General features: G+C 42.0%; 2 protein-coding genes across 4 annotated transcripts in view; both read right to left on the minus strand.

The window, feature by feature from the left end:
* Window positions 1–24,041, minus strand: part of POLR3A (RNA polymerase III subunit A) — a 614,347-nt gene that overhangs the window by 285,080 nt on the left and 305,226 nt on the right. The gene's annotated exons all lie outside the window — the stretch shown is intronic.
* The window catches only part of DLG5 (discs large MAGUK scaffold protein 5), a 159,790-nt gene that overhangs the window by 80,765 nt on the left and 54,984 nt on the right, over window positions 1–24,041 (minus strand). For all 3 annotated transcript variants that reach the window (XM_075217086.1, XM_075217087.1, XM_075217085.1), the window contains exons 5-10: window positions 22,631–22,814; window positions 16,093–16,352; window positions 15,422–15,734; window positions 14,628–14,858; window positions 2,933–3,117; window positions 2,564–2,689 (exon numbers count right to left, since the gene is read on the minus strand). In XM_075217086.1, the coding sequence (XP_075073187.1) occupies window positions 2,564–2,689; window positions 2,933–3,117; window positions 14,628–14,858; window positions 15,422–15,734; window positions 16,093–16,352; window positions 22,631–22,814 (1,299 nt within the window). The remainder of the gene's footprint in view (window positions 1–2,563; window positions 2,690–2,932; window positions 3,118–14,627; window positions 14,859–15,421; window positions 15,735–16,092; window positions 16,353–22,630; window positions 22,815–24,041) is intronic.

A 24,041-nucleotide genomic window follows, 5' to 3' on the forward strand; every position in this document is an offset into this window, starting at 1 on the left:
ACAAATTGGTCCAAAGTATATGTATTTACCGTCATCTCTTTTCCATAAGTTTCTTTCGAATTTTTTGGGTTAAAGATTTTTGTGAGTTTGAGCTTCCTCGTAAATAGATGCAAATCCTTCTCCCACCTGAATCTATTAAATCTAACATTTGGAGAAAAGGATAAACCCCGTGATAAAAGATCTATATGTTGTTCTAAGAGTGTTCTATTAGAAAGATTAATAATTTGAAGTGATGTAGTCTTATTCATTTTCTCCTCCCCTGCCGTCTCTCGGGGTTGTACGAATTCTTCCACCCCCACTGATTTCGATCCCGCAGATTTCTTCCCCCCCCTCCTGATGCGTTTGGATCTAAAATCCCTCTTTCTTCCTGGGGTCTCATGGCTGGATCTAAAAAAAGGGTTGTGGTATCCTTGGGAGCGTATCTGTTCTTATTTTTATAGCAGATACAGCACTGGACAGCACAGCATGAGGTCAGAAACAGACTGAACCAGGGATCTAGCCAGGCAGGTTTGAGGCGAGTACGGCAGTGACAGATTGCTGTCCCTACCTGACTCCTGCCTCACAAGGAGCCGCCAGACAATGCACCGCCTGCAGGCACTAGGTTTATGAGGATGATTGCGGATAGTCAGTCAGCGCAGGCTCCCCAGACACTGTCTGCAGTGGAAGTGGTGTGGGGGAATTCCTCCTAAGTTAGTCCCATATCAAAAGTGGGAGGCAGATCTGGAATGGCCCCTCCTCAGCCTGCTGGAACAGAATAAGTGAATTCACTGCAGCGTTGTTTAAATTTATCAAATAACTGCGGTGCTTACAAGATGGAGATATAGAGGGAGAAGCAAAAGTTATGAGAAGATTTTATTAAATGCCTAACTGGATCCTCAGTGTCCCCCAATTGGGTGAATGCGAAATTAATAGGCGTGCAATAAAATTATTTAGAGCAAATGACACTAAAAGGTCTTCCGAATAAAGTATGTACACTATTGGCATTCAGGTGGGTAAGAGCAAGGTAGTAGGAAGAAAGGTTGAAGAAAAATAGTGTTGAAATGTAGACAGCAAAGGCACATTAAGACCACATGGTGCCTTAGGCAAAATACTGGTTTGCGGCCCTCATCCTCCGATTGATCCATACAACTCTATTTACCTATTCTATACACACACTAATCCCTATACAAAGGTCAAACAGATATCGCAAACCTGATACACACTATTATTATGATTATCTTTGACTTATAAGGCGCCACAAAGGGTCCGCAGCACCGTACATACTATAAAGAATACAGAGAACCGAGACAAAACATGATACAAAATTATATACAAACACAGGTGACAGGGTAAAGCAAATCAGATTAGTTCTGGGACAGATAGTGAATGGGATGTAGAAATCAGCGAGAAGTAGGGCGAAGCATAAGAAAACAGGGCTAGCGATGCAGGCCAAGAGGTACAGGGGGTGATGGAATAGTAGAAGGAGCACACAAGGAAAAAGGGCCCTGCTCATGAGAGCTTACATCCTAAAGGGAAGGGGGAGACACAAATATGGTAGTACTAACTGGGGGAGAGAGACAGAACAAGGAAGTTAGGAGGAGGACTGATAGACTTGAATAAAGAAATGAGTCTTAAGGGCACGCTTGAAGCCTTTGAGAGTAGTTGCTAACCTCTTGGAACGTGGAAGATTGTTCCACAGCAGGGGAGCAGCCCAGGCAAAGTCCTGAAGACGAGAGTGAGAGGAGGTGATCAGTGAAGTAGTGAGGCGGTGGTCACAGGCAGAGCCGAGGGGGCGGGTAGGAGTGTAGGTAGAGATGAGATTGGAGATGTAGGGATGGGAAGATTGACTAAGAGCTTTAAAGGTGAAGGTGAGGAGTTTAAATTTAATTCTGTAGGCCATGGGGAGCCAATGTAGTGACTGTTGGAGGGAGACTGCAGAGACAGAGCGGTGGGAGAGAAAAATGAGGCGGGCAGCAGAATTGAGGATAGGCTTAAGAGGGTCAAGGCGAGAATCAGGTAGGCCAGAGAGAAGGAGGTTACAGTAGTCAAGGCGAGAGATAACAAGCGAGTAAACAAGGGTTTTCGTAGCTTCCGTGGTGAGAAAGGGACGCATCTTAGATGTATTCCGAAGGTGGAAGTAGCAGGATTTTGAGAGGGACAGAATGTGAGGCTTGAATGAGAGGGAGAAACAAGGGTATTGTTATTAACAGAAATAGAGTTTCACACTATTTACTAACCACAGGTCTCAGTCATCAAACGCTTTGCATACACATGGACGCATCCCCCAATGCCCACCAACTTTTCTCACACATGCAGTTGTCAAAAGAGCATGTGATGAGCTCCTCCAATCAGGGCTCAGCACACACTCCTCTGACTCCTGGTGAGAAGATTGAGCATGTATCAGGAAAGACAGAGCAGCTGGAAGGACCTGCTCTGCTACTCTGGCAATGCAGCATCATCATTAACCCTTCGGGCACTGGTCTGACAACACAATCTTCGTTCTGAGGTTCTCTGCCTCCTCATCAATGCAAGGCCCTGTGCCAATACCCAGAAGTTGAATGTAATCAGTGGCTACTATACTCACTTCAGTTCTTTCAGTTCTCTTGTGGCATCATTCTTCTGTTTGCGCATGTCATCCAGATTTCTCAATGCCTCCGCCAGCTCACTGACTGCACGGTCCCGTTCCCTGCGCAAGTTATCACACAGTGTCCTGACAAAAACAACACAGGCAGGTAAATTAAATTTTGAAATGGATATATCAACAAATATAAAGGATATTGACACTGAACACTGCCAAATGTACAGTACTTCCTCTAATTAACATATTTAATAAAGTAAGCAAAGAATGGTTTCTGACTTCAAAGTCATAACCCCACGCTGTGAGGCAGCCATGCTAACCACTGAGCAACTAATGACCCTTTAATAGTCTGTTAAAAATAAAAGGACCACTCACCGAATACTCTCTCTCTCAGCTACAATCTTGTCCCTTTCCTGGAAAGCCCAGTCTCGCCTGCACTTAGCTACCTCAGCCTCCTGTGTAGCCTCCTTCAATTCATGGCTCATCGCCTCATACTGTTTCCTCAGCACCTCAATCTCTTTGTTCGCTCTTTCCATGTCTAGAGTAGCAGAATCCTGAATCTAAGAAATTGGACAATATACATTAATTACATGCAATTACTCAAGTGTAAGACCATGTGTGCCCAACATTATTAAAAACATGGAAGTGCTCTTTATGCCCTCTAGAGGGAGGGACACTTGGATTGCAGGTGTTCTGGAAAAAGTGTAGAGGATACCTGCTCCCCCCACCATGCGCTCCCATCTGAAACCATCTTCAGTTTTATAACAAAGAACAGAAGAGAGGGCCTAAATAGGGGTGAGAAAAAAAAATCCTCTTTTCTCTTTCCGGACATTGGCTGAAACTGTGACAATGGGGACATTCCAAACCTGCCACTAAAGGAGAAATTGCTCTAAAACAGCCGCGGGTAAGACCTTATGCACAAAGCTTGTATCTTGGGATGCAAAACCCTGCAACTTGTAAAATTGTAAAAAGGTGTGGACAAAAAATGCATAGCGGCCTAGCACAGCTGCTACGCAGTGCCCAGAATGCACCAACCACCTAGTTAAATGAGCTTTTAATCCAACCAGCATAGGCCTGGATGCCTCAATATAGGCCAAATGAATAGTGTATGTTATCCCACAGGCAATAGATTGATTATTCACTGGCCAAATACAGAAAGAAAAGGTTATTGGTATTTGTGGCTCAATGGACCGTCTATGCCACCCTGTCTGTTGTTGCTGGGAACCGGCTGGGCTTACTTTGCCACTGTTCTTTTTTTTATCTCAAATGCACCCCCTCACCGCAGTAGAAGGGGCTTACAATTGCTGCCACCACTGGACTCCTTTATCAGCATTCAGAACCGGGTTTCTTCTGGATAACTGATGATGCGAGTGTACCCAGTTACTGGTGTACCTGGGCTGGTACCCCTGACTTCTTCCTATGGATCAGGGTTGCTGTGGATGGATCCCCCCTGGCCTATCGCGCTGGCCAGATCTGCTAGGTAGCAGGCAGAGTGGTGGTACTGGATGCTGGGTCCAAACCTCAGAAACAGTTTAGATTTTGGGTCTAATATGTAGGTCACAGGAAAAGAGACGTTTCCAAGCAGGTCTTTGAAGCAAGTGATGCTTATTTGCTTACCCTGGTTGAAGGTACCGGGGAGCAGGTCAGATGGAACGAGAAGAACAATTTTCAATACAAGTCAGTGTATTTTATACAGATTTGGACACAGCCTCAAATGGTAAGCAAGCTGCCTTGAGGTCTGAGCTATTTTTAGAATCAGGATAGATTTACCAGCCAGACCCCTTGAGGTCTGAGCTATTTTTAGAATCAGGATGGATTTACCTGCAATGCAAACCTAAAAATATTTACACTTATCTGTGATATCCTAAAACTTGCTGTGATTTCCTGCCTCTTGTGCTGCTTACAATGTTCAGAAAGGTTTGAACACTCTGGACAAAAGGCCACACAGTAACGAGCCCCTGCTGGGCCTTTGGACAGAGCATGCATTGCACACTTCATCTGAAAAGACTTCGTTAGCATTTCCTGCTATCAGATTCCCTCCCAGCATATGCCTAATTGGAGATTTCCTCTAGCAACTTTAAAAACAAAAAACTAATTTTCTCCTCAGGTCTCAGAAATAAATATATTTCCTTTCCCAAAATTGACATATCATAAAAAATAAGTACATTTGCAATTATAGAAATAAGCACCCTGTGCTATTATTAAATTTAAATTAATGTATACCATAACTTACTTATAAGTGATCCAGTCACAGTATTACTATACAAAATTACATGGTCTACATAGCAATTGAGAGTCCGGAACATATCCAGGAAAACAAAGTGTCGGGACAATAATATCCTGATTCAATTTAAAATGAGAGACCACCTTCTGAGCAAAAGGATTTTCTGCCCAAGTGAATAATGAGAAAAATAGGATTTATACTTATGTAAAATCCGTTTCTCTTAGTCCATTGGGGGACACCGGGAACATTGGTATAGAGAAGGACAGGGTCAACTGGCACTTTAAGAAACTTCTGTTAACTAAGCCCTAGCTCCTCCCTCTCTATTCCCCACTTCTTGCTTCCTCAGTTTATGTATAACCAAGTCCACAGAAAGAGGAGATAAAGGGAAAACAGAAAAAAAAAACAACACTCTCTTAAAAACAAGACAACATGTCAAATGTTTGCATACCTTTCCGAACAACGCTGCTTTAACATTGCGAGGAGTCACCTTTTCCCCCCACATTACTCTTCCAGTCTTTTCCCTCTCACTTTCTGCACCATATTTCCTACTTTTCTCTTGTCTGGCATGTACTGTTTGTCTTTACAATTTGCAACATTTATAATTGGTTGATGGACAATGATGTTTTCAAACCCCTTTTCTCTTGTATTGTTTCATCTGCTGAATATATTACCCCTTTCTTTCAATAAAACCAAATTACACAAAAATTGATGGCCATAACTGCCGGGACGTGAACTTCGGGCCACTGAAAGATCCTGTGCGGCACTCACATGGTTAAAAGTACTCTTGGCGCAGTAATGGTGATTGAGATATGCCACCTCTGTGGCATTGTCCTACTGAATCTTCACTGCCCTTCCCTGCAGCAAATGTTGCACGCTGATGAGAGCACAGAACACTGCCCACAGTTCCAGCACATTGATGGAATCCAAACTTCCGATCAGAGTTCAAAGACCCCGAAATAGATTATGAAGACAGATGGCACCCTTACCCCAAAAGCTTGCATCCATTGTGATCAAGGTCCACTCCCAGATCGAGAATGGATGACTCCTGCGACGGACTCACACGAGTAGACAGGCGGAATACCTGCCCAACAGATTTAGATGGGGTTTGCTCCATTTCGATGAAGTTCCAACTGGAACTCCCGTGCATGAAACGGAGCAAACTGTACCGCCTCGAAAGTCTATACCATCTTGCCCAGAACTCTCATGTCAAAATGCACAGAGGTCTGTGCCAGAGATTTTACAATCAAGACCAGAATCTAGTACAAAAATCCAAAAGAAAGGATAAAGAATGATTATATGGGGCACTCAAATGGAATAAGAGGAAATGGTAGGTCAAAAATAACTGTTAAATACAATTTTATTAGCTAATTATGTTAAAACCATCTAGTAGCGAAATATTAAAAAGTGCATGTATGGATCAAGAGAGACAAATTTATGTAAATGATAAAATGGACAAAAAAATGTGTCCAGCCGCGATACTGCTCAAGATTTGGTCCTAAGCACAATCTATTCAGAACTAATGTATGTGCCAAAAGGATAGGTAGATGAACGAAATGTTCGCCTTATGGGATAATAGTCACTATCAGAAACTACAAAAACCCAAATGGCGCGGCTCTTAGGAAAGGTCTACGATGCTGCACAAAGTATGACCTGAATTGTTATAAAGGATAGAATGTAAGCAATGAAAAAGCAGAAATGGCAAAAAAAGCAAAAATAAAGTATTTGTATTAATTTATATAGAAAATTAAAAAACATAAGACCAGTGCACTGGTATATATTATATGAATTGACACAATGACCAAACATGTGTCATAACATAGTTGTAAATTTTGACTGATTGGACAGCTGCAACCGTATTGTAACATGCAATCCTATATAAACGGAGTGCATGCAAACATATGTCAATATCACAGTATACAATGAAGATATGCAGATAATATGGATAGTAGATGTGAAAACGGAATCTATCACCATGTAAAATATAGCTGCAACCGGAAAAGTCACTAATCCCATATATATATTTTCTATATAAATTAATACGAATACTTATTTTTGCTTTTTTTGCCATTTCTGCTTTTTCATTGCTTACATTCTATCCTTTATAACGATTCAGGTCATACTTTGCGCAACTATCAGAAACTAGGTGGCAACGGGCTGGGAGATGATACCAATATTGCACTCCCTATCTACCTCCGTTGCACACTCGCCGTTCATTATCAGTTCAGGTGGAAATTACTAAAATTATACAAAGTCAGTATACTGAAATATAGTGATCTAAAAATGGGCTTAATATGTATGCTCTTAAACAGTAGTCATCCTTTGACTCATAATATTTTCACTCCAGAGCTTCCACTCAATTCCCCAAAAGAACTGTTCTGAATAATCTGAAGGCGGCGGCTGCTCTCCCTAATTAACACGTGAGTTATATTCACTGTTCCCTTGGGTATAAGGTGGGAGTTATAGGAGTTGACTACTATAGATGCACCCTTCGAATAAATGGTCACTAGCAGAAAATCAGATGGCATAGGGCTGGGAGAGGAGCTAAATATAACGCTCCCTATCTACCCCCATTGTGCGCTTGCTATCCGTTAGCATAAATGATGAGAACTGCTACAGTAAAACAATGTCAATATACTGATGATATGGTAATCTATCTGAGTATAAGTGCTATTAAGCAAACATCATTCTCAGACTAATGATATACTATCTCCGAAGTTTCCACATATGAGCTAGTTTGTATACTAGTATGACGGAGACTGTTCTCATTGATAAAATTAGAAACAGCATTAACCGTTCTCTAGAGTATATCTCATGGAGCTGTATAGATTAGCGGCAATATATGATAGTATTGTCCTGTCTGATGAAAATGAAGTTTTTCTAATCTAAATTTAACATCATCATCATCATCATCATCACCATTTATTTATATAGCGCCACTAATTCCGCAGCGCTGTACAGAGAACTCATTCACATCAGTCCCTGCCCCATTGGAGCTTACAGTCTAAATTCCCTAATATAGACACACACTCACACAAAGACAGACAGAGAGGGAGACAGACAGACAGCGAGGGAGAGACTAGGGTCAATTTTGATAGCAGCCAATTAACCTACAAGTATGTTTTTGGTGTGTGGGGGGAAACCGGAGCACCCGGAGGAAACCCACGCAAACACAGGGAGAACATACAAACTCCACACAGATTAGGCCATGGTTGGGAATCGAACTCATGACCCCAGTGCTGTGAGGCAGAAGTGCTAACCACTAGGCCACCGTGCTGTCCTGTCTGATGAAAATGAAGTTTTTCTAATCTAAATTTAACATGAATCAAAGTAATAAATATTGGATATTAATGGTGGCGAGCAGTAAACGTGGCGTCTGCCGACGCACGTTTCACTATTTCTTATGCCATCTGATTTTCTGCTAGTGACCATTTATTCGGAGGGTGCATATATAGTAGTCAACTCCTATAACTGGATGGCTGGACACATTTTTTTGTCCATTTTATCAGTTACATAAATTTGTCTCATGATCCATACATACACTTTTTAATATTTCGCTACTAGATGGTTTTAACATAATTAGCTAATAAAATTGTATTTAACAGTTATTTTTGACCTACCATTTCCTCTTATTCCATTTGAGTGCCCCATATAATCATTCCTTATCCTTTCTTTTGGATTTTTGTACTAGATTACTGTCAATGATTAGGGAGCACCCTTCCCACAGATATACGATATCTTTACAGCAATGATAATAAAATATATATCTGTTTGAGAAGTACTATGGAAAGCTTGGTGCGGTGTTCTTTCTCAGCTTTGTATCAAGACCAGAATCTTGTGTGGAGGCAAGAACACCCGTTGTTGTTGGGTGTCGAATAAAAGTCTCAAAAAGATCATCCGCTGGGTTGGGCGGTCAACTTTGACTTTTTGAAGTTGAGAATCCAACCATGGGATTCAGATCCAGAGTCTGGATCACTACCTGGATATGACGCAGAAGTACCTCCAGAGACTTTGCCTTCAAAAGAAGATTATCCAGGTAAGGGGTTGATCGTTATCCCCTTGGACCTGAACAGAGGCGTTATGACCACCATGATCTTGGTGAAGACCCGTTGGCCACACCAGAGATAAGAGCCTAAAATTGGAAGTGCTCTGACCGAAACGCAAACCTGAAGGACTGATGACCCTCCCAGATGGGCACATGCAGATAGGCACCCTTGATGTCCAGAGCCACCACAAACTCTCACTGTTCCATGCCGTGAATGAAAAACCAAAGACTCCATCTTGAACCTGGACACTCTGACCTGCGTGTTCAGGGATTTCAGATTCAGAATGGGTCCGAATGAGCATTCTGGTTTTGGCACCAGTAAAATGTTGGACTAAAAGCCCAAATCTTTTTGTGAATCGTGCACCGAAACCACTTCGGAAGAAATCAGGGATCAGATCGCCTCTCGTGGAGCCAGTCACTTTTGTGGACACGTAGGAATCCCTGTGGACCTTGAGTTACTAGGTCTGGGCGTAGCGGCAACCGCCACGGCCGAGCTCCTGCCAAGGAGAGAACGTTGTTGTACCAGACCCTCTGCGGCCAATCTGGCGCTACCAGAAGAACTGGAACACACTCTCTCTCTATCTTTCAACACCCTTGGGAGCATAGCAACCAGTGGAAAAAGGTACACTAAGTGGTATTTCCAAGGAACAGACATGGCGTCTAGTGCGACAGTCATAGGATCTCTTGCACGGGAGCAGAAGAGGGGGACTTTGTGGTTCAACCGAGATGCCATCATGTCTACATACAGCTGACCCCTCCGTTCCACCAACTGACGAAACACCTCCGGATGGAGGGACCATTCGCCCGGATGCAGAGTCTGCCTGCTTAGAAAGTCTGCTTGCCAATTATCTATTCCAGGTATAAAGATTGCCATGAGCGCCAGAACGTGAACCTCGGCCCACTGAAATATCTTGTGCGTTTCCCGCATGGCCAAGGGACTCTTGGTGCCGCCCTGATGATTGAGGTATGCCTCTACTGTGTCATTGTCTGACTGAATCTTCACTGGCCTTCCCTGCAGCAAGTGTTGCGCGCTCATAAGAGCATGAAACACTGCTCGCAGTTCCAAGAATTGAGTGGAAGCTTGGATTTCTTGTGAGTCCAAAGACCCTGAAACCGAGCATCAAGACAGACAGCCCCCCAACCTCAAAGGCTGGCATCCGTAGTGATCAAAGTCCAATTTCAAATTGAGAATTTGCGTCCCCTTGCAAGATTCTGTTTGTGTAGCCACCGAAGTCTGCAGAGACAGGCGGAATACCTGGTCCGCCAGATTCAGATGGGATTTGTTCCATTGCGACAGAAGTTCCAACTGGAACTGCCTTGCATGAAACTGAGCAAACTGGATCGTCTCGAAAGTCGATACCATCTTGCCCAGAACTCTCATAGTGAAATGTATGAAAGGACTCCTTGCCGCCAAAAGAGATTTCACCATCTTCTGCAAGGCTAGAATCTTGTCTTGGGGTAAGAACACCCGTTGTAGTCGGGTGTTGAAGAAAAGACCCAAAAAGATCATCCGCTGGGATGGGATCAACTTGGACTTCTTTGAAGTTGAGAATCCAACTTTGAGACTCTAGGGTCTGGATTACTACCTGGATATGCGACTGAAGCACCTCTATAGCATCTGCCTTTAAAAGAAGATCGTCCAAGTAAAGGATGATTGGAATCCCTTTGGACCTTAGCAGAGCAGCCATGACCGCCATGAACTTGATGAAGATACGTGGAGCCATGGCCAGACCAAAAGGGAAGAGCCTGAAATTGGAAGTGCTCTGATCGAACCACAAACCTCAAAAGGGACGGATGACCCTTCCAGATAGGCACATGGAGCTAGGCATCCTTGATGTCTATAGCCACCATAAATTCTCCTTGTTCCATGCCATGAATGACCGAGCGCAAAGACTGCATCTTGAACCTGGGCACTCTGACCTGGGTGTTCAAAGATTTCAGATTCAGAATTGGTCTGAATGAGCCGTCTGGTTTTGGCAAAAAGGTTGGAATAAAAACCCAAACCTCTTTGAGAATCTGGCACTGGTATAATCACTCCGGAAGAAAGGAGGGATTGAATTGCTTCTTGTAAAGCCAGTCGTTTTCATAGACAAGTGGGAAGCCTTGTGGTGAAGAACCGCCTGGGAGGAAGACCGAGAAAATCGATCTTGTATCCCTCACCCACCCCCCCCCCCCCCCCCCCCCGAGTCCAGACATTGGTGGTAGACTGAAACCACCGATCTCTAAACAAGAGAAGATGGGCGCCTACCACCGGCGACTGCGGAGGAGCAAAATGCCCGTCGTGCGGACTGATTGTCTGCAGGTTTTACTGTTGGACTTCAAGCAGACCAGGCCTGGCGCCCCCGCTGCAAACCACCCCTGGGGACGGATGACTGGGCTCTAGAAGATGGGCCCGAAGAATATTGACCCCGAAACCTTCCTGAGGAACGAAAGGACTGGAATCTGGACATTCTTTGTTTGGGAGCATTAACAGGGAGAAAAAATCTCTTTCCGCCTGTTGCTTGACTTATAATTGAGTCAAGCTGAGGTCCAAACAAACACCCCCAGAAAATGGTATGGTCACAAGAGCCTATTTAGACTCCACATCAGCCTCCCAGAACTTAAGCCATAGAGTCCGACAAGCAGAAACTGCAGAGGCAGAAATACGTCAGTCCTGAGTCCATAACTGCCTCTCCTAAATAATCTGTCGCCCTCTGAATTTTCTCCACTAATGGAAGCAATTTAGAGGATGGCCTGCCTGCCAACAAACCTTCAGACAGCTGTTCTGACCAGCGTTCTACAGCTTTGTTAACGCACGCAGAGGCTAAAGCAGGCCTCAATGAGGCCCCTGCTGCCACAAAAATGGACTCAAGGACGGCCTCAACCTTACGCTCTGTACCATCCTTAAGAGTGGTTGCGTTAGGAAGAGGAATAGTAGTTACCTTTGCTAACCTTGCAACAGCCGCATCCACACGTGGAAGCGTCTCCCATTTAATAAGAACTTCAGGAGGAAAAGGATAACACGACTGCAGTCACCGAGACACTTGGAACTTCCTATCAGGGGAAGCCCAAGGCTCTGACAACAAATCTTCCAACTGGGAAGAAGCCGGGAAAGAGAAAGATTTATTTCTCCGGCGTGCAAAAAGAGAAGCCTCTGCAGTGTCAGAAACCTCTTCCTCAGGAAAATAAAGCACCTGAAGCACAGCGTGAAATAATTCTTCAACACTGACAACCAGAATGAACCTCTTCCACAACCGAACGAGCCTCCATATCAGAATCCACCGCTAATTCACCCTCTTCCTGGGAACAACAGTCAGAGTCTGACTCATTTCCCTGAAGGGGTGCTGACACCCTCTTACGCTTACGTGAGGAAGACGGTGCAGCAGAATGCAAAATCCTTTCTAAAGAGGAAGAAACTGAAAGCAAAACCTGTACAGAGGATGCAAATCCCTGTACCCAAGCTCGTTCTACAGACTCAGCCGGTGTAGAAACAATCAAACCCTTACTTAGCGAACCAGGACCCATGTCATTCACTACAGAAGAAGCGTATTCAGAAGATGGAGCGGCCACAGCCTGTGACCACACCAACTAAGCAAATTCAGTCACCGTATTGGAGAGAGACCGAGCCCAGGCAGGTTCTGCCGTATCTGAACAAACAACTGCTGTATCTCTCGGTAAACTCTCTGAGGGCCGACAGGCTGCGCACAGAGCCTGCGCACCTAACTGATCAGATAGTAACTTAACATGACAGACAGCACAGGTGAAACTCAACATAGATGTAACATCAGCCCTACCACGCATGGATTTTCCCTTATCTGACATGTTAACAGATACATACACAACACAGTGTAATAAACAGTGTAAGAAAACACAATATAAATAACAAGCAGCACACAAAACTGAACAGAATGTGAGCCTGCAATACAGCCAATAAAGCCCCACAGAGAAGAAGACAAACTTTTGAAAATAACAACCCCCAACCTTTTACCTTACAGGACTTAGGACAGAAAAGGGGAGAAGCTGGAGCTATAAAATGGCTGTCTATTCTGGTGTCTGCACACAAAGGAGTGAGAAACCACCACGGAGGAGTGCAAAAGAGGAAAACACCACTCCCCCAAGGCCCAGCACTGGATTGGCAAGCATCCAACAGGAAACCCCCTCAACCAATCCAGTGCCTAACAGGGCTCATTATCTTAGTGACCCCCTAACCTGACCCAGTCCCCCGAGCTAAAAATAGAATTTTTAATCTTGTTTTGTGTGTAAAATGACTGCTCCTAGTACTAGAAACAGCCTGACTCAGGGGACAAACTGCGGTTTTCTATCCCCCTCACCCAGCACTGTGCTGGGAGAGGGTTTCATTTCCCTGCTGCCATCCCTCCTCACGCAGTGTCTGCAGTCTGCTGGCTGTCAGAACAGGAGGACGGACACAGCCTACGGCGACCGTGCCCGGCTCCTAGGAGGGCATGAAAACGTTAGGAGAGGGGGGCTGGCAATGGAGGCACCTCCGATCCCCCCCTCCAGACAGCACACAGCCGTCCATGCTGTGCGCTGTAAACAGCCACTTCCTGCGCATGTGACCCCCGGCTAGTAAGCCTATGAGCCGCAGGTAGTTTTTTTTTTGTAATAATTAAAACTGCGGGCTAAAGGGGGGAAACCGCTGCACTGGTCCGCCGATGCGGACTCCTCACTCAGAGCCGACAGTCGGCAAGTGCCGGGAAGCGATGATTGACAGCCGCATCTTAGCTTCTTGAGCTGCGACTGTCAGGTAGAGTAGAAAGAAATTAAAAACAAGCCTAATCCCAACATTAAATTACAGAAGTGGGCTGTTAAACAGCCCAGACACAACCTGTTCGCTGGGCACTTAAACTAAACTGAGGCTGAGACAGGAAGTGGGATATAGAGGGGGAGGAACGAGGGCTTTGTCAACAAAAGTGCCAGTTCGCCCTGTCCCTTCTCTATACCCCAATGTCCCCGGTGTCCCCCAAAGGATGCAAGAGAAATGGACACCAAGTGTGTCTAAACACACTGACAGTATAAGTTGGACCAAGAAATAAACTTATCTGAGTGAAAATGGCACTGAATGAGGGGAGCAGCGATGACAGAGAGAAATGGTGGACTCTGTTGAGTAAAGTCACACCAAAGCCAAAAGGAAGGTAAACACACCCCTCGCTAGTGATTGCGCTTCCAAAAGCAAGAGCTCACTCATCTAACTCCCCCACCAGTAGTAGCCTCCTTCTGCATTACTTACTGTGTCCTGCCGAAGCGGTTTTCATCCGATGAGAGAGCTGCTTTGGTGGCGCATCCCCTGTATGAGCTGTATTCTTTCAAGGAGAGCTGCTCGTTGCCAAAGGCATACCCAGAAACATGTTCCTGCCAATTGCCTGGGGTGAGGGAAGTCGATAGTGTAGCCCATCTCCAAAGACACTTAACTAATATTTATGGCTTCCGATGGGGGGGGCTATTCTCTACACTTTCAGCTTTAAAGTACCCAGGTACTATTGCCGCCACTGTTGCGGAGTCCCCAATGGCAGGAAAGATATATAATACTGGGAGGGAGTCGCTCAGGTGCTATTATCACCTGTAAACTGTTCACAGAGGAAGATTTGGTAGCCCAGAAACGCAGATGGAAGAAGGATCTGCTGTGCATTACAAGCTGTGTGGTGAAGCAGCTGAAAAACCAGGATAGCACAATTTAGCTAAAAATTTTGATGCTCACTGTAGAGACAGTCAGCAAAAAATTTACATATGTAGAAAGTATACCCAGATGGCCTCAAACTATAAACAAGCAGCATATTTGATGTGTATACAGATACTTCTTGAGGTACCTGTCTAGCCTGATAGTACTCTCTTAGTAGGTGGTCCCTCTGTATGATGGCCTCTGTCCTCTCTTTCCTCGCCACATCCCGTTCTTCCTTCACAGTCTCTATGTCTTTACAGGCTTGGTCCAGTTCCTTTTGGGCTTCTGTCTTGTCTTTCACCTCATGGCAGTACTTCTCCAAGAGCTCATTCCTTTCAAAGACAGCTCTGTCTCGCTCTACTAGGGCAGAGTTTAACTCCTGTGCAAAAAAAAAAAATCAAAAAAGAATTATATGGCAGATGTGTTACATATTTCAAAGGTTGCAAAATTGCAATAGGCACATCATACGATGCAGCATTCTGATTTTTACACCACTACAAGCTATTATCTTCTGATACATATATTCCAATCTCTTCTCTTTCAAAAACTTCCATAATCACCACAAGTACTCTAAATCCTCAATCCTAATCATTCCATACTAAATCACACAAGTGACCAGTGATTATAGTGCGATATACACATCAAAATAAAAAATAATATTACCCCACATCCACGCATTTCAACCAAAACTCATTTTTCTACTTGTTTTACAGTCTATGCCCCCTTCTCCCATAATTAATTTTTTTTATGTATCTACCATTTATTCTGCATATTTACTTTTATCCCATATCCTCTTCTTTCCTTTCTTTACTATGAATTATCCTCTTCTGTTCTTTTCCCTCCCCAACTGCACCCCCTACCTTCCCAGCCCCATCCACACACACTAAATGCTTTACTTCCCCTCAAGTTGCTTCTCCAGCTTAATATGCTCTGTAAAAGTACCTGTCTAAGAGCTTCCATCTCCTCGCTTGCAACTCTCTTCTCACTGGAGGTATTCTTCAGTCTTCCCTGTGCCAACTCAAGCTCGGTTTGCATTTTGTCCACCTCTTTAATGACTTGGTCACGCTCACTCATAATCAAACGATACTCGTTAAATACAGAGTCTCTCTCCTCCTTGTATTTTTCAGCATCCTTGGCTGCCTTAAGCTGCATGGTCTTAAAACGTGTGGCTTCTGCCTGCAGCCGCTCTATTTCTCTTTGCAGCTCCTTGTTTTGTGCAGATGCCTTATTCAGCTCTTGCTGGATGGAATCGTACCTGTGGAAATCATAAAACTCATGTCAATTAATACTATGTAACTTCAGTTTTAAGAAAATATCAGAATTTCACAATCATTTTTTTTTTTTAAACAACAATCCCCAAATGTGGTAGTATCATTGTTTAGGTCAACCACACAAGCTTTTCAATTCCAGCATGAAGCTTAGTTTTTGAAGCATTGCTACTCTGCACACTATTAACTAGTGGCTGAAATATGCATCTGTTCTTGCCCCGATTTCATATCGAAAAACATTTCACAATCTCAACTTATCTGGTCTTAATTAAAAGTGAAGGAAAGACTTTTTATGCTACTTGTCATTTCTGTGGTTTTTATTATACCCCCAACCAGGAAATATACCTTCTCATAGAGGAGGAGTATTGGTGCTGGAGGTGCATGGTATTATCCCTTTGCTTCAGCAGCCCATCCAGCTGTTTCTGTAGATTTCTCTTCTCTTCCTCATTTTGCTCCAGTCGCCCTAAATCCAAGTTATGACTGGATACCTTTTCATTGTACTGTCTACGTAGAGAATCATAATCCTTATTCACTACTTCCAGCTTGTCCAAAGCTGTGTCATATAGCTTGTTTATGAGCTCAGAGGAGCCATTCTGTTTCACCACCTACCAGAGAAATAAGTAAAACATTATAACTACCAAAACATAAAAGAAGAGTATAACTGCAAGTCAATAAATAACCCATCTGTTTTCTTCAGACACATTAGGAAATACTATAAAACAATCTTTTATATCCTAATGTGAGGTTATGTCAGACTATTGCTACTAAACAAGTATACTTTGTGACTGTATGTTTTCCAAGTAACCACAAAGTTTAATATACAGTGTCAATTATAACAAATAATCCATGTCATCTGTATTTGTTTTAAACAAAGATGACCACCCAAATACATAGTTTAATAACAACCTAAAAAAGTATAGGCCTTTTACTGCCAAATCATTACTTCCATTTGAAAGAAAAATTTGGTTAACACTTAGTATGATACCAATGGATTGGTGAATTGCTAATGTGCAATATTATTTAACAAGTTGAGCCCATCACTTATCTGAACTGTTGAAAGGACCCGGTTCTTCAACTATCCAAATTTCACTCTGTGGGTTACCTATTAGACTAGATTCCCCTAGCTACACCAACACCATCACAATTGCTGTGTCTCATGTAGCCTTGTCCTCACTTACAGAAATCACAAGAATGGAATGACATATCACTGCCTCCCACAAAAACATTACACTCATATCCTGAAATACAAACAGGTGATGGAAAACGATTTCAAAAGTAAACCATGCCCTTTAATATGCAAGTTTTAAGGGTCAGAGTATAACGTCCACTGCTGGTAACACCAGTTAGTTTTAATCTGATTACACACAAAATGATCATGCAACAGTGGTGGCCAAATTTGCTTCTGGCTTCTATTGTGGCCTATTAGTGCAGTCAGATGACCACATACATATTCGATTAGTATTCATCTTCTGACTGCACTTTCGTCTTAGTAATAACAAGCATCTGGTTTCCATTTAGGGCTACACATTGCGACATAGGAATAATAGCCCTATATTGCTGGATATTTTGTAGCACTTGTGAACAGCTTAATACTTATAGGGGTACTGAGTAAAACTAGCCACAGATGGTACAATTCTGCCACTTGGCCCTGAACCATATCAGATAGCAGCCATCTGTTGTCATCTTCTGACTGTATTCACCAACAATTATCAATGGCAATAATGTGATTGATTTCATGCAGATCATTTATCAGGCAGTTTGGTGCTTTTTAAGAACACAAAATATGATAAAATCAGGCCAAAGACTTGAATAGACAACTTAAAAGCAGCCAAAATTTACCCATTCCAGTGATCAGCATTATACAGATGAAAGTGGAGATTTGTAGGAAAAAAAAAAAAAAAAAGCAGAACATGATTATTATTAATTATTTGACAGCAGCCACAGATTCCATGGCGCCGGATACAAAGCAAGTAACAACTAGACAATGTAATACACATAAGTAGCACAGATGAGTATGAGTATTGCTATGGGAAATCACACAGAGTGATCCTTGTATGTCGTGTCATGCATTTTGCTGTAGACAGTGGACAGACATGGGACAATAGGTAGAGACGACATGAATGTGCTGAAAGAGCTGGATGGGATCCAGTTTCATGTTAGGGGAGCAAGAATTTAATACAATTGTCTCTAGTTGATGTATATTCCAACGTCTCATGAGGTTATGCCACCCAACAAATGATTACAAAACTGCAGGGGGTGAATTTTCCTGGTGACACACCCTTAAAATGGATCTATTCAAGTTCCCACTTGGCACCATTGCAATGGATCTTTTCAAGTTGCCATTACCAGACCAATTCAGATAGGAACCCATAGGAGGCCGCAGAATGCTACAGTTTATATTTGAATTGGACAAATGCTGAAATTGTTGTGGCTCAAAGTTTTGGAGAAGCTAATAAGAAGGGTCAGTCCTACTGAGACTTGTTAATCTGTCAAAAATAGAAATTGGTGGACAACAACATTTAGGAGCTAAGTCACGAACAGAAAATTAATTGAAGAATCCTATATGGAATGGAGGAGTTATTTTGGGAAAGTCAAGTTTGGTAAAAGAATAGTAGACCGGTGACAAAGAATTGTCATGGAGACACACAGAATTGTTATGGAAACATCAACATATGATATGAGCATGGGTTTCACTGTACTACCAGTAATTCTCATCATGTGCCAACAGAATATGTACTCCTCGTATGAGAGATGAATGTCTTCTATCAAAGTTTTTGTTAAAACAAAATGTTGTAAACATGGTGATAAGTATGGGTGTTTCCATTATGCTTACAAGTGAGAAAGATGGATCATTAAGATATTGTTTCGATTACAGAAAACACAATACATGAACCCTAATCACCCTTATTACCCTCTTAGCTTTGGGTCATGCAAAGTTCTTCTCTACACATGACCTGGGTAGTGGTTACCAGCAAATGCTTGTTTGCAAGAAAGCATTTATAACTCCCATGAAATTGATTCCATTCCAAGACATGCTTTTCAGCTTAGCCAACACCCTGTAACGACTGAAGTAGATATTTAGACCTTGACTCAATCCTCATCTTCTTGCAATCTATTATCTTTTCCACAGCTTTCAAAGAACACTTTGACATGGTCTTCAAAGGAATCAAAGAGAATGGCTTAAAACTAAATCAAAAACAAAATTTCACGGAAAACACTGTATATATGGATTGTGTGGTGACCAAAGATGGAATACAACCAAATAAGGGAACCATTTGCGACATAAAGCAGTAGATCACTCTTCCAGTTTTACAGAGGTGCAATCTCCATGCAGAAGAGACAAGACTATATAAAATGGGGGTGGTTTAAAATAGAGACCCTGTATGCTGCACATCTACTGAAGACAACAGAAAAACAAATCCAAAACGACAACCATCAGTTGAAATCAAAAAATATATAATTTTTTCCTACTTCAGCCTAAGGGGAAGAATTGTATCCCTGATAAGTAGATCCTTGAGTAAAGGAAGAAATTCAAGTCACCAGCTTGTGAATCCACCTCCAAAGGCCATGTTCACAGAGGCAGGAAAATCCAAGATTGACTAAATAGTCTAAAGAAAGAGAGCATAGTTATCAGCAAAAGTGTATGTTTAGCTGCAAGTCATCCTGGCTCAACACACAGAGTTCTGTTCTGAACACAGAAAAATATCAACAGCCTGGAAAATCATAGCAATCTCTACCATTTCCTTCATGTATGTTATTTACTTGTATCACAATCCCCTCAATGTATGGAGCATTATGTTTGTGCTTTATAAAGAATAATCAATCATCATCATCATAAACTACAGACCATTACTGAAGCAAAAGATGATCACAAAACCCTTCAGAGTGTAATTAAGGAAAGCAAAACAATAAAAGCAGACTCCTCTGTTGACCAAGTGCAAAGTACTCACAAAAGGTTATATAAGCTTTCTATAACTTGTGGTAACTTTTTGAAGAATATGGATTTCTGGCCTTGATCATAGTGTGAATTATCTTCTCAGATAAACCCGTAGCTCTTAGGATCACGACCACAACAGCCAGGTCATTAAAGCCAGCTGAACTAAGTCTTGTTGGTATAAGGGGGACTGACTTAGAAGATCTTCTCTTAGAGGAAGTCTCCACTAGTCTTATATGTCGACATACCAAAATCTTCTTGCCCTTTTAAAAAAAGTGATCTTTTTTACTAATCGGAGAAAGCATGGCTATTAAGTGAGGAGGGAAAGAGTTACACTAGTCAATATTTCCACAGGACCCTCATAGCACCACCTAAGAACACCTTCAGATCCCTGAGTCTCTCAGAGTATCGGTCCACCTTGTGGTTCATTCGAAAGGCCATATCTACCTCCGGCTGACCCTCAAGATGAATGGCTTGTCTGCTCAGGAAGTCAGCTTCCGAGTTGTCTACACTCGGGATCAATAGTGTAGAGAATATTGGAATAAACCTTTCATTCCAGAGCATAATCTTGAAGGTCACCTTCATTGCTAGGATGCTTTTGATGCCCCCATATCATTTATGTACGCTCCAGCTTTAACATTGTCGGACATAATGCAAAATAGGGTACTACCTTAGGAGGGATTGAGCTTGCAAGCATCTATGGTCGCTATGGACCAGTCTGATATAGAGAAAGGGACAACTCTTGTTGATATTTTGATTATTAAGCCAAGATGGGACTAATGGGCTGCAGCAACAGACAGAAGAACTGTGTTGCCAAATGAGTTTGAAACTTGACCACCTCGCCAGAAATTTGCTCCGGAAAGTCCAAAAGTGAATGACAACTACACTGCTTCAAAGGAAGATACTATTTTCACCTGTAGGCTTCATGCTATGGAGAACAATTACCCATTTAAGTGTTAAGAGCTTTCACCTGTTTCTGAAAGACAAGGGTCCTCTTCTCTGACACAAGAAGGCAAAGTTTTTTAGGGTTTTTTTTTTAGACCAAAGAGGACACCCAGAAATATCATGATATAGACAGGGATATTGATGTTGGGACAGTTTATCACACAGCGTTGGAATTCCAGCATATCTGCTGTTATCCGCCTACAAGGTTTAGTACCACCTTTTAACCTTAAGAGGTCTGCCATGACTGGGATAATTTTGGTGGCGGTGCTCTGAACTGAAAATGGGATTCCACCACTACAAACCTGAGGAGGTTTTCATGCCCCTATAGGATATAGCTATTTTCTCCCATGACGAGGGGTAATCCTGTCCAACCCTGGACCAAAGAGAATACTTCACAAGTCACACAAGGCGAACATTTGGTTCAGAAAAGCCATGTGGAAACATTGCCTGTCATTTGAAACCGTGAAGTATGGAAGTGATTTTCTAACAGCAGACTCGCTCTGGGACTGGTGCCCTTATCACACATAAATGACAGAAAAACAGTAAGGAGAAACCGGTATAGAATATTGCTCAGTAAAGAAAGTGAACTTACAGACAATATAGAATATATAATGCCCACAGGAGTCAGAGAGGAGATCTGGCACCGCTAAGGTGATCAGTAGCCTATCAGCTCTGTTTCAGCCGGACTGTAGGGGGCTGTAACACTGCTGCTGAAGCTCTCGGGGTTTCTTCTCCGGCGCTACAATTGAATCCCTCATCCCTGTTTTGCACAGCTAGCTAGTCAACCCAGGGGCCAGTGAGGAGGCAGGGGGCCCAAGACCTGCTCCTATATACAGTGGTAACCAAATCAAACTGTGCCTACAGCTTCAGCATGAGCCACCTATACCCCAAATGTACCACAAAGTGGAACAAAAAGAAAATCTAGACTTCTACAAATGCAACAATGTTAAAATTTATATTTTTATGGGTCATTACAATTGCATCCAACCAATTAATCTAAAAATGTACGAGAATTGGAGAAAGCACAAGAGAAATATGGAAGCTATATAAGTTATAAACATCCCCAAATGTTTTTTTGTTGCTGTGTTTTACAGTAAAAGCAGTGAAATAGACTGCACTGGTAGTTTCAAATTTAAAAAAAACAAAAAAAAAACAAAAAACCAAGACAACCCAATAGTCAACCAATAAGTAAACTGAACTCAATAAGAGTTCCATCAATTCACATAATAGTCTTCCTTTATATATAACAGCAATAATTTGAATAAGATCATCTTGGGGGCATTACATCTTCCAGAAGCCCAAGAAGGCTGACTGCAGACAGTCCTCAAAAATTAAACTGTGGAATTAATACAGTATAGCATTTCATTCCAGAAACCCTGTATTGAGAATGGGTAATACATCACACCTTAGACTGACATTGATTACAAACCAGTGGATAGTACTATCATGCCTTTAATTTATTGAGGGAAAAAGCCAGGTTGGTTTAACAAATCTGGATAGGACAGAGTGTGAATAAATATGCTTGCATTACCAATAGAAATACCACATTAGCAAAGGCCTGGTAGGAACAGCCCTACTAGCATTAAAACAAATAACTTGTCCAGTCAGAGTAGCTCAGTTGTCAGTATTGAGTCAGATCGAGTTTTCCCCTCTTACGGAAAACTGGACTATATTTTATTGTGTTTTTTTGGCATACCTCTAGAGCATCTGAATAGTGATTTACAGAGTGAAAAGCTGAAAAGTATTACTAATCTGTTTTACATTAATTTATATGAGAGAAAAACAGACTAAGTGTAGGGAACGATATACAAATAACAACAGTTTACCATAGTAAACAGCTTCGTTATCTCCTTGATTCTGTCTGCGGAGAACACTTGCCACAGTTGGAGAAATAATGTACCTATGTATGATTATCTCTAATGCAGTTCTCCCATGGACTATCAGTGCCATTGTATAATTTCTTTTGATCACACCCACAGAGAAATAAGTAAAAAAAAAAGTTACCAGTTGCTGTTGTCTAAGCAGTTCCGACATTTCCTTTTGATCAGCTTCATGCACCCTCTTAAGTTCCTGGCAGGACTGTTGCAGATGTGTGAACTCGCGCTGTAACTGAGCATGTTTCCTGCGCAGGCTCTCGCTATCCTCCTGTAGCTGTGTCTGGTCACTCAAGACACGGCTATGCAGAGTACTATATGTTAAAAATATGTGAACAGAAGACTTAAAACTCCTCAAATCATTTCATTACTTCTTAGACTGGGTACAAACGGCATTGCTTTCTGGCTGTAGCAAGCAAGCTGTGAACTGCATTCAGCAGCTTCCTAAACACTAAATACCGTATGCAGAATAGGATTTATTGTCCTCTATGGATATGTACCCACTGAATGTTGTAACAAGGATCTCCACATGGAATAATAAGAGCAATGACTACATTCCATAAGCTGCTGAACTCCGATCAGAGTTAGCTTACCACAGCCGTATTCACTTTAACATAAAAAAGTACACAAACAAATTTACACAACCTGCTACATTTAATTTAAGGATTTACTGTTCTACACTCACTGTAGGTAGGTTTTAGTATACATATTCTTAAGTCATATTGAGGGCTCTATAAGGCCATTCTACACAACTGGATTGATTTGCATAGTTTTTTCATGCTGCCTGAGGACAGGCATTTTTTTTTAACAATTCTACAGTAATTCTTCCATCTTCTAGCTTGATGAATTTTCTTCCACAAAACAAATTCCAATCAAAATATACAAGGAAAACGAAAAAAACAAGAAAAAAAAAAAAAAAAAAAAAAAAAAAACAGTACAAAAAATTAAGTTAGAACCTAAAACTTTAATGGTAGGGAGTACCATTTTTAATGTGCGCACTCTATAGCGTTAATGATAAAAGTATATACGTTTTTATAGAATACGCCTCCTAACTAGGGGAACAGTGGGGGAAGTATCTCTGTAACCCTATTCATTTGCAATATAAACTTGCTACCCTCTAAAAAGTTCCAGCCAACTGGCCTAAAGGACTTTAATAGGATGATACCTCTCATTAAACAGTCATACAAAAAACAAATTTTATAGTTACAATTATGGTCTATATCCTAACTGTGCACCAGTATATTGTGCACCCACAATAAACACTCTAAATCTCAGAATGATACAATTGGAGATGTTAATGTGAAATTGGACATTTAAAGCTTTTTTTAATGTGTGAGATCCGACAGTGAACGGTATAAAGACTGAAGTAAATTTACTAAACCTTCTAAAAGGAACAGTAGAGGTGTTGCCCATAGCAACCAATCATATTCTGGTTGTCATTTTTTATAATTTACTAGATAAATGATGACTAGAACCAGATTAGTTGCCATAGGCAACACCTCCACTTTTCCTTTTTAGAAGGCTTAGTATATCTATCCTAT

Source organism: Mixophyes fleayi, chromosome 6 (genome assembly GCF_038048845.1).
Source record: "Mixophyes fleayi isolate aMixFle1 chromosome 6, aMixFle1.hap1, whole genome shotgun sequence".
Lineage (NCBI taxonomy): Eukaryota > Metazoa > Chordata > Amphibia > Anura > Limnodynastidae > Mixophyes > Mixophyes fleayi.